This window comes from Trichosurus vulpecula, chromosome 1 (genome assembly GCF_011100635.1).
Source record: "Trichosurus vulpecula isolate mTriVul1 chromosome 1, mTriVul1.pri, whole genome shotgun sequence".
Taxonomy (NCBI): Eukaryota; Metazoa; Chordata; class Mammalia; order Diprotodontia; family Phalangeridae; genus Trichosurus; species Trichosurus vulpecula.
In genome coordinates this window covers 349,473,802-349,485,745 of record NC_050573.1, presented here as the reverse complement: position 1 = coordinate 349,485,745, position 11,944 = coordinate 349,473,802, and the positions used below count along the sequence as shown (strand labels likewise).

The following is an 11,944-nucleotide window of genomic DNA, read 5'->3' as shown; positions in this document are numbered from 1 at the left end:
ATAAGCAGTGAGTTATTTCATACTGAAAGACCTTTTATATTTTATCCTAGAAAAGTAAGAATAAGGATGTAATTCGAGAGACGGAAATAAAACGACACTTTTCTTACTCATAGTATGGTTGAGAAATCATAACACCAGTATTTTTATAGCATGACATTACAAATTATTTCATTATTAACTATTCTTAATCTCTGTACCCAAATATAATATTACTCAAGTTACTGAATTAAATGAAATAGTAATTCAGTCACTAGTGAATCCTTCTATGAAATGAAAATCGCCTTATAGCTAAAACCACTTGATATATTTTCTTTATTACCTTCCACTGTGTGATCCCAGGCATCCACTTTAAACCTGGCAACTCAGAAGAAACATCAGCAAGCTCCAAAGCACCTGTACAAGAGACAAGAGTTAATAACAAGGTTGGGACTTACCATAAAGATATTAAATTACACATATGGGAGTTTATGTATGTAAACTTTAGTTAAAAGTCTCCCATTATGAATTATAATAAATTATTAGAAATTATAAGTTCATTTTTTTAGTCAGGGGGAGAAGACAAAGAACCTCCAACCCTAATTTTACCTTTATTTGCCTCAAGGAATATTTTATAATTTTTTTTTTGGAGGAGGGAAGGCAGGTCAATTGGGGTTAAGCGACTGGCCCAAGGTCACACAGCTAGTAAGTATGTCAAGTTTCTGAGGCTGGATTTGAACTCAGGTCCTCCTGACTCCAGGGCCAGTGCTTTACTCACTTCACCACTTAGCTGCCCCTCAAGGAATATTTTCTAAGATTTGTATCTAACAGACTGGTTAAAAAATGTAGCAAATTGAGTTAAGGAATTACGGAGGATGAAATGAGAGACCAGAATGTTTAAGAGGACATTATATATACTGAAGTTCTCCAAGAATGAGGGAAATGGTAGAGTATAGAGAAGAAATTCTATGCCAGATTAGGAGCCTTTTAAAAAATTTTTTATTTATTTTTAGTTTACAACATTCAGTTCCACAAGGTTCTGAGTTCCAAATTTTCTCCCACTCCCTCTACTCCCCTCTCCCCAAGACAGCACACAATCTGATACAGGCTCTACATATACTGATAATGAGCCTTAAGGAAGGAGGTTGAATTGCAAAATATAACTCTCTTCCTCAAAGATGAAACCAAGATATTTATTCAGATACCAGAAAGCCAAATCCACCATGGTAACAAAGTTTATACACAGCACCAACATCCCCAAGCCTTGCCTCCATTAGGTTTTCCCCAAAAACAAGCTTTCCTAGGCAAAATTCCTCCCTCTCTCACTCATGCTAGCTGCTTCTTCTCAGCTCTACCTAGCTCTCTCCCAGCTCTGCCTCACTCTCTCACTTCCTGCTCTTCCCACAATGGGCTCCATGTGACTCAGGCTCCATCGAAGCAGTCAGCTGGGCCCAGTTCAAAGCAGGTCACATAGGCCTATTAATGGACCATTAATTAATTAATGGGCCCAGTCTATTAACATTACAATGTGGTACCTGACTGAAAGGAAAGAATTTAGGAAAATACATTATTTTAAAAAAATATACCACTACAGGCAGAAGCAGGTTACATTCTCTAAGAGCCCTTCCAGCTTTAAAATGTGATGATGCTTAAAAACCCCCAGATAATCTAAATATGTGAAAGCTATATGTTTAAAAAAAAAAAGTAGGCGGTAAGCTGAAAATATTAAATGAAGGTGGGAAAACTACAAATTCAAGTGGAAACTTCAAATTTGAGACTGATCTTTTCTGAACTGGAGCTTGTTTTTTGACAATCAAATCAAAAGAAGGACTTTGGATATAATCTGGTTTTTCCCTTTCCTTAAAGAAAGCAAGAAAATAAAATCTAAATTCTGAGCTGCCTCTAAAAAAAATCTTAGTTACCACATGACCAAAAATCTGACCTACAGAAGTTTTGTGTATAATTTTATTAGGTATGTATAATTCATGTAAATTATAGTTAAAAAAATTACTATCAAAACTTTTTAGCATTAAAGTATTTTTAAGAAGCAAATATTTGTCATCTCAAAGTTTTTTTTGCAATGTATTTTATATAGACAGATATGCAATATAGAAAAATAAAGACATAGAATACTGAACCTGGCAAAGACTTTTAGAAAGTCCAAGATCAGAGGACCTTACTGAATAATAAAGACAAATGGGTAATTTTTTCAAAAACACAATTGGAGCACAACAGGTTGTAAATATTGCCTCTGTAGATAAAGCTAATAATAATGGTTACCATTAGATGGAAAATGTTTTGCTTTAAATTATGTTTAAAATAGATTATTTTGGTCTTTTGGATATGTAATAGGAAAGGTTAAAGAGCTTTACTAAAAAGTGTAGACTGAGTTAATATTTTTTATACTGTCCAATGGTTATGGAAACCAGTGTTAGGTCATACCAACTTTCTGATCAATATGTATGAAACACTGGGAAAGGAATATAAGAAAAACGAAGACTGTACAACAGAGCTAATTTTCCTTTTAGTTCCCAAATATCCAGGTAGTTAAAAGAAATATTAAACACATTATTCAACTACACACTGCATGGATTTTAAAATGATTATTTTTACCTTCACTTTTCTCCAACAGAGAGGCTATGACTGCTTCATCCTCAATAGGATTTAATGAACATGTAGAATACACCATCCTGCCACCCTCAGCCAGCTGCTCAACCCCACGTGTTGCTATCCTAAGCTGTAAACTAAAAGGATAACACAAATAGGTTAAATAGAAATGGAGTCCCCACCACCACCACCCCAAAAAAGAAATCCACAAACCCTCTAGAAAATTCTTCTAGAAGTTCTTTAAATACTTTGATCAATTCATAAAAATAGAGTTAAACTAACACCAGGTTAATGAAGGTAATTTCAAAAACACATTTAGTGTTTGCTGTTAAACTAGCCAAAAAAATCCAGCAAATGGTCAGGGCCTATAAAATAAGTAACAGTATAAAATAAGAGTATTTTAGAATTGGATTTTTTTTCTTCTTCCAGAATTCTTTCTCCTGGTTTAGGGTCTCTTAGCAGTTATGCTCATGGGAAAAGCCAGATCTTATCTGGCTACAGATACACTCTATATCCAGGATGTAAATGGTTATAGATTAAATATCTGCTGCTGGTCTGGTCAGCATGGCTTAGGAGAACCTTGCAATGTCAATGGCAGTATTTTCAGGACTCTGAACAGAATCCTTTTAGCTAAGCACAACTGGCCTACTATAGAATACCACCATTTAGCAAGTTAACTCTTACAGGACTCTTCATCACACAAGCAAATAGGACTACTAACAAATGTGTGATGGGGTAGGTTTTACATCCAAAGAATTTCACTGTCTCAAATCTTGCAGCAAACAATAAGAACATTTAGGATCTTCTCTTGCTTGATCTCAATATGAATAGCCAAAAGCAACCAAAACTCTTAAAAACTGCTTCTAAGAGATCTGCTAGATCACAAAACGAAACTTTGAAGAAAGTAAAAATATTATTAGCCTATTAAATTTTGTTTTCAAATTTATCAAACTATAAGGAATCATTACATCATGCATATAAAGAGAAGTAATTATCTTACTTCTAAAAATTAAAAAATACTATTTTCTACTAATTTTTGCATCATCTGATTTATATATTCTCAGGGAAAGAGTATTAATCTACTAGGGAGATAGGCTTCCGTATAGTAGTACCATTCTTACTCAAGCTATTTAAGATGAAATTACTTTTACAGTAAATATGGAACTTCTACATCTAAGAACAAAAAAAAAAATCTCGGGAAAAAAATGGAGAAACAAAAGGACAATTAGTATTTTATAATAAACAAGTCATTTGAATAACAAATAAACCTACAGAAACAGCACAATAACATCTACATTAGCAACACATTGCTGTGTTTACATTTTTAAAAATCTCTATATTAAGACTCCTATGTAGATTTTTCAGAATCCCCAATTTAAGATATTCACCACATCCTAGCTCATTAAAGAATTCTTCATGAAAAGTTTCCAAAATCAGCTTATTTTGATTCTTCATAAATCAATTTGGACTATCACCAATTTTTAAGCCCTACAAAAAATACCAAAATTTGACATTGAACTTCTAATGGTCTGATCCTTTTTGTAAGTCAAAGAACTTTAGCTAAGATAATTTTTTTTTCCAAATCTTTATTTTGTCAAATAAGTCTATTCCAAAAAAAAAAAAAATCGCATTCTGAAAAGTTACATATAATTTAACACATATTTTACCCATGTAGTTGCAAACTATTTAGTGTTGTCCACTTTTTCCATACATCAATGTTTTTCCTCATGGTACCATCTCCACTGAAAAGAGAAATCTGCGTATTAAAAATACTGTGTAGACTTGGATAACAATAAAGATATACATTTTCTGACTAAATTCTTATGACTAGGCTTCTTCCTTAAATGACAATTTAAAAACAATCTTAATCATAAAATTTGGAATAAACTCACTTCGCTATCTTTTAAAAATGCTGGAATATAATGTACTGTTTACTATGAACTGAACAGTAACTTTGTTTTTAATTTGAGTAATTTGGAAACTTTATTCAATGATCAAAAAAAAAAACTTTCAACTAAAGGTAATTACTACTGAAAATCCTTCTGTAAAGTTGTAAGACTGGAATGAAAAAATATAAATTGTAATTGCAATTTTTAATTCATTTCCTTGGCAATAATTGTGATTACTTAAAATCACCTGTTAAAGGCTGCTACATATTTTAAGTCTTGAGGTAAAATTTACCTAGCTTGAAAATAACTCCACAAAAGACTGTCAAGTTAGCACTATATGATAAATAGGAAGCAAACAGGTAAATTTGACTGGTTTCTAGAGTAAGGACAGGGAACCATTTTTCTTTCAAGGATCAATGAATGACCTACAGATAAAATCAATAAAAGAATTACATAAGTAAAAAGCAACTAATAGTGGTTTTATTCTAACAGATGGAAAAATGAAAAGGTTTTAATCATGTTTAAGAATGAAGCAAAAAATATTTAATAAAAATAAATGACAATTCTCTAATAGAGCTAACTAAATTGAGATGGGTGGGGGAAAGAGCTGGGAAACAGAGAGGTAAAGAAATAAGACATAAAACAGAGAAAGGATTTCTTGAATCTCTCATACCACCAGTGAATTTTATGCATGGAGTCATTTTAAACTTGTGCTATAGTGGTACCTAAAGTCTCCCTCTAACTGGCTTGGCTCCCTCCCCTCTAAAACACCTTAAATTATAAATTCCCTGAGATCAAGGACTGTGTTGTTTTTCATCTTATTTCCCAAGTGCCTACACAAAACTTTTAACAAGAATATCAGCTGTTAACAAGCACAGGCACACTGAGATACACGCAACCGGGAAGGGAAGGGGGGCGACGACTGGTAAACTGACATACGGATGTGAAATATGACACATGAGACAGGGTTGCATCCAAAGAGACAAACATACAGGAGACATACAAAATGGCAAACATGCAAGATCATGAAGCAATGTCATCATCTTGTGGCTCTTTGAAGTATCATCCCTAAAGAATTTTTAAAGCCATGTTGCTTTTTTGCCAATCACTGGTACAAGCAGTCACACTACAACTTTAATATAAATCAGATGAAACTATGAGGGTTTTAAGATCTGGTCTGGGGTCTCAGGTGCCTCACTCCTCTTCTAGAAGAGAGGGATACAATAATCACACTTAAAATTACTTATTAGCTATTGTTTCAATTAATTTTAGGACATAAATTAGTTTGAAACATTTTGTTCCCTTTTAAAAGAGAGCATGGTCTAAAAGAAGTGTATGCGTAGACGACAAAAACTTACAGCATACTTTAAACATCATTATTTCATAAAAGAATTTCAACATATTTAAAAAAAAATCTTGTGTACAAGATTAATGATTTTAGCAAAAGTCTGATGTACGTAAATAACATACTATGTTATCAGAGGGAAAAAAACAGCATAAAATACCTGCAGGGCACATCACATAGAATTCTATCATAGAAGAGAACCTCCTTCTTTCCATCCACATCTATCTGCAGTCTAGGAATGCTGGAAGCATCATGGTTTACAACCATAATACAAGGACTGCTTAACCTTTTTGCTTGATGAACCAGCAAATAGCAGCGTTTGTTGTCAACATCATTAGCGATAACAAATCCCTCTGGGAACATAAAATTGTAATGTCAGATAAAACAAAAATTAGTTTCACACGGTTACAGTGGGGAAAGTTAATAAAATAAGCAATGTCCAGATGTCTTCAGGGGAGAAAAAAGCTTAAGCTTTAATTTACGACTTAGTAAAGGTATTGAGATGGTGAAAAGAGAGAGCTAAAGACCCACTTTACATACAAGCAAGTTCAAAAGTGGGATTCACTTTTCTAAGGTCAATGACTCAAATGATCTTCACGAGCTGGAAAAAAGAAACAGTGGCATTACCGAACTTGTTCAATACAACAACTTCAGATCTTTAGTTTCTCCTATTATATCTAGCAAAAAAAAAGGCAATGAAATATCTACAACCTTCAATTATCTTCACTGTTATTCTAAAACATTTTCTAAAAAAAAAAAAAATTATCAAATCAGTTTACTTGAAAGCATGAGGAAGACAAAACAATACCCCTAGTGTAACTCCTTTGTCAAAAGCTTTTTACCACCAAATGGCAGAGAATAACAAAAAACGGAGAACAAATTCCTGTTCATGAAGGTATTGAAACAGAAGCAGACTTAAGAGACTATCCACTGGGGGGGGGGGGGGGGGGGGAGGCAGAGCCAAGATGATGGCTGGAAAACGGACTTGCTTAAGCTCTCCCCCAGATCCCTCCAAACACCCACCCAGGAGAGACCAGATGGTGGCTGGGAAGGATCTATCGCATGGTGCTGAGAGCAGAGGGCAGCCCAGCGTGGGCCAAGCTGGGATAGACCAGACCCTAAATCAGCGAGCCGAAACAGGCCTTGGGGCCATGAAACAGTGAGCTGTGGCAATTACCAGACTTCTCAACCCACAAACGTCAAAGACCAGGTTATGGGGAAACTGCTGGATCGCGTTCAGAGCAGTCCGGCCACCAGCTCTGGGGGTGGAGGAGGTGGTGGAGCAGGTAGCGGTGGCAGCAGCAGGAAGCTCCTGAGGCTGCTTCCAGAGCTCCAGCATCAGCTGCTTCCTGAGTCTCTGGCTCACACGGTGGGAGGAATCTAGCAACAGATCACAGTGGGAGTGCAAGGAGCAAAGTTTTGTGGGCACAGAGGCAGTTTCTCTTGCTGTGCCCTGCTTGGATCTGGATTGTGGTACTGGTTGGCAGTTCTTGGGGGAGGAGGAGCACTGCTGTGACAGAGCCTGGGGTGATGGTGGAGTAGAAGAAGCTCTGAAAACAGCAGCCCTTGGACCCTGAAGCTTGGGACAAAGTACTCTCTACTCTACAAGCATTCATACCCTGACAAAAAGCTCAAGGGTCAAGTAGTTGGCTGGGAACGTGAACAGGGAGCAAAAACGCTCTCAGATTCAGATTCGAACTCTAGATTCCTTTTTCGGTGACAAAGAAGATCAAAACATACAGCCAGAAGAAGTCAACAAAGTCAAAAAGCCTACATCAAAAGCCTGCGAGAAAAATATGAATTGGTCTCAGGCCATGGAAGAGCTCAAAAAGCATTTGGAAAAGCAAGTAAGAGAAAGAGAGGAAAAATTGGGAAGAGAAATGAGAGTGATGCAAGAAAACCATGAAAAACAAGTCAACCACTTGCTAAAGGAGACCCAAAAAAATACCGATGAAAATAACACCTTAAAGAATAGACTAACCCAAATGGATTAGCTCCAAAAAGCCAACAAGGAGAAGAGTGCCTTGAAAGGCAGAATTAGCCAAATGGAAAAGGTACCTTAAAAATTAGACTGGAGCAAGTGGAAGCTAGTGACTTGATGAGAAATCATGATATTATAAAACAGAAGCAAAGGAATGAACAAATGGAAGACAATGCAAAATATCTCACTAGGAAAACCACTGAACCGGAAAATAGATCCAGGAGAGAGAATTTAAAAATTATTGGATTACCTGAAAGTCACGATAAAAAAAAGGGCCTAGATATCATCTTTCAAGAAATTATCAAGAACTGCCCTGATATTCTAGAGCCAGAGGGTAGGAATATTGTTGCCAAATTCCAGAGCTCCAAGATCAAGGAGAAAATACTGCAAGCAGCCAGAAAGAAACAATTTGAATATTGTAGAAACACAATCAGAGTAACACAAGATCTAGCATTAAGGGATCGAAGGGCTTGGAATATGATATTCTGGAGGTCAATGGAGCTAGGATTAAAACCAAGAATCACCTACCCAGCAAAGCTCAGTATCATGCTCCAAGGCAAAATATAGATTTTCAATAAAATAGAGGACTTTCAAGCTTTCTCAGTGAAAAGACCAGAGCTGAATAGAAAATCTGACTTTCAACCACAAGAATCAAGAGAAGCATGAAAAGGTAATCAAGAAAGAGAAATCATAAGGGACTTACTAAAGTTGAACTGTTTTGTTTACATTCCTACGTGGAAAGATGATGTGTGTAATTCATGAGATATCAGTATTAGGGTAGCTGAAGGGAATATGCATATATAAATATATATGTGTGTATATGTATGTGTGTGTGTCTATATATATATATGTGTCTATATATATATATAGACAGTGCACAGGGTGAGTTGAATTTGAAGGGATGATATCTAAAAAAAAAAAAATCAAATTTAGGGATGAGAGACGAATATATATAGAGAGGGAGAAAGCCTCATAAAAATGGCAAGAAAAAGCAGTTCTGTTGGGAGGGAAGAGGGGGCAGGCGAGGGGGAATGAGTGAATCTTGCTCTCATCAAATTTGACCTGAGGAGGGAATACCATACATACTCATTTGGGTATCTTACCCCACAGGAAAGGAGGAGGAAGCAGATAAAAAAGGGGGGGATGATAGAAGGGAGGGCAGATGGGGGAGGAGGTAATCAAAAGCAAACACTTTCGAAAAGGGACGGGGTCAAGGCAGAAAATTGGATAAAGGAGCAAAATATAGTTAGTCTTTCACAACATGAGTACTGCAGAAGGATTTTGCATAATGATACACATGTGGTCTATGTTGAATTGCTTGCCTTGTTAGGGAGGGTGGGTGGGAAGGGAAGAGGGAAGAGAATTTGGAACTCAAAGTTTTAAAAGCAGATGTTAAAAAAAAAAGTATTTGCATCCAACTAGGAAATATGTTACACTGGCAATGGGGCATAAAAATCTATCTTGCCCTACAAGAAAGTAAGGGAAAAGGGGGGGGGGGGAGCAGGGTGACAGAAGGGAGGGTTGACTGGGGAATGAGACAATCAGAATATATGCCATCTTGGGAGTGGGGGGAGGGTAGAACTGGGGAGAAAATTTGTAATTCAAACTCTTGTGAAAATTAATGCTGAAAACTAAAAATATTAAATAAATACAAATCAATTAAAAAAAAAGAATTATGACCAATGACATGAATCATGAGAAAGATAAAACAAAACCAAAAATAAAATAAAAAAAGAGGGAGCAAATAGTATGTTTCAATCTGCATTCAGACTCCGTAACTCTTTCTCTGGATGTGGATAGTCTTTCCCATCACGAGTCTTTTGGAGTTGTCTTAGTACCTTGCATTGTTGAAAAGAGCCAAGTCTACCTTAATTAGTCATCCCAGAAGCAATCTGTCTGTGCTTGTGTACAATGTTCTCCTGGCTCTGCTTCCTTCACTCATCACCAGATCAAATAAGTTTCTCCAGGTTCTTATGAAGTCCACCTGTTCATCATTTCTTATAGCACAAGCGTATTCTATTACATTCATATACCACAACTTGTTTAGCCATTCCCCAATTGATGGGAATCCCCTTGATTTCAAATTCTTTGCCACCACAAAAAGCTGCTATAAGTATTTTTGTACATATGGGTCATTTTCCTCCTTGCATGAGCTCTTTGGGATATAGCCCTAGAAGCGGTATTGCTGGGTCAAAGGGTATGCACATTTTTACAGCCCTTTGGGCACAGTTCCAAATCGCTCTCCAGAATGGTTAATTTTTCATTCTTAACCCTGTTTTGGGACATAACAGATTTGGTCAATAAATCAGAAGCTGGGGATAAGAAAAACAAAAGTACACAAACTATGTGACAACATTTAACCTAAGTGTCCTGACTTATGCCCTGGTTACTTAATAATATTGCAAAGTTTTACTGCAAGAATAATCAGTATATGTAGAAACAAACTTGAGAAATCTAGGACAAGTTGTCATCACAACTTGCCAACATACAATATTTACTTATTGAATTAACCTTGAATGTCACTAAAAAAATTCCTCTTAGCAGGAGTTAAATATCCCCACGAACAAGGGATAGCTACTGTCACGTTAGGAATATGAAATTTGTAACTGATAAATTTGGTACAAAAATAACCAGCTTTGTTTTAATTTTGAAAGCCATCTCAAATTAAATAGAACACCTAAATTTTACAGATGCCACAGTTACAGTGTGTTTTTGGCCTTCCCTTCAACCATCCCCAAAAACATAAACCATTTCCCCCACCTAAACAATATACCATCACATACCTGGAAAGGAAACATTCATATCAGCATGAAGCATTTCAATTAACTGGGCAGTCTTTGATCCAGGTGCTGCACACATATCTAAAATCTATTCATGAAAACAGGAAAAAGTATTTGATGTTTTTGTTTTGAAAACTATATTCTCCAAGGAAGGTTTACGAAACACACTAAAATATATTGCCCCATCCTACCTACATTAAGGGCTATTGTAAGCATGAACTGAGAAAATGCTTTGTAAACCGAAGTGCCAAAGTCACTGAAAAAATTAGCAAGTTGTGCCTCTGACCCCATCTAGCTACCCAAAGACTGGTCCTGCAGGTTCCCCTTTAGACAATAATGAAAAATAAGTTATGAACTGAAAGATTTTATTTTTAAGCACTTAGTATTTGTTGAATTGGATAATGGATAGAACATTGGGCCTGGAATAAGGAAGATCAGAGTTCAAATCCAGCCTCAGACATTTACAAGTTATATAATCCTGGGCAAGTCATTTAACCTCTGGTTGCCTCAATTTCCTCGTCTGTTAAATGGGGATAATAGCACCTACCTCCAGAGCAGTTGTAAGAATCAAATGAGATAATAATTATAAGCACTAAGCACAGTGCCTGGCACATGTTAAACCCTAAGCTATTATTATTTTTACACGTAAAAGGCAAGACTTACTAATTTTTAAAGTGGCTTTGGCATACACTCATGTTTCCAAATAATCCTAAATCCTTTAGTTTTTGCCTACATTAAGAAAAACACTTTAGTTTTAAAAATAAACAATACCTTATGATGAGGCTGAACATTAAGCAGCAAGGGTGGAATCATACTGACAGCTTCCTGACGACTAATGTTTCCCTGAAGAAAAAAGTGTCAGTAACTACATATGTTTATAAAATTGTGAATACACAGAAACACAAAAACAACTATTTCAAAATAAAAAGCAAACATATCATGTATTTTATTGCAATGTAAACACAAAAATAAACATAACATAATTTGTTATATAATCATAATCCAAATAGATTTCAACGAACTTCAAGTCACTTTATAAGACAGTTTTGTCTTAAGAGTATATTAAGAATATCCTTTGATAGGTCTCCCTTCATCACCTCCCCTCCCCCAAAGGACTTTTACTATATACATGAGATTAATGAATCAGAGTTGGAAAGAATCTTAACTAATCCAGTTCAATTTCCCATCTAATGTGAGAATTCCACTCATAATATGCCTAAGAGTCATTGAGCCTATACTTTAATAGTTTCCAGTCATAGACAATGACAACCCTTTACAAAACAGGTCATTCCATAGTTGGAGAGTTCTATTTTGGGGGAAAGTTTTTTTCTTATGCTGAGACAAAATCTACATCACTGTTAACTTC

General features: G+C 35.8%; 1 protein-coding gene across 2 annotated transcripts in view; it reads right to left on the bottom strand.

The window, feature by feature from the left end:
* The window catches only part of NSUN2 (NOP2/Sun RNA methyltransferase 2), a 37,565-nt gene that overhangs the window by 16,533 nt on the left and 9,088 nt on the right, over positions 1-11,944 (bottom strand). For both annotated transcript variants that reach the window (XM_036740141.1, XM_036740133.1), the window contains exons 5-10: positions 11,350-11,421; positions 10,582-10,666; positions 5,978-6,170; positions 4,251-4,325; positions 2,590-2,720; positions 320-393 (exon numbers count right to left, since the gene is read on the bottom strand). In XM_036740141.1, coding sequence (XP_036596036.1) covers positions 320-393; positions 2,590-2,720; positions 4,251-4,325; positions 5,978-6,170; positions 10,582-10,666; positions 11,350-11,421 — 630 coding nt within the window. The remainder of the gene's footprint in view (positions 1-319; positions 394-2,589; positions 2,721-4,250; positions 4,326-5,977; positions 6,171-10,581; positions 10,667-11,349; positions 11,422-11,944) is intronic.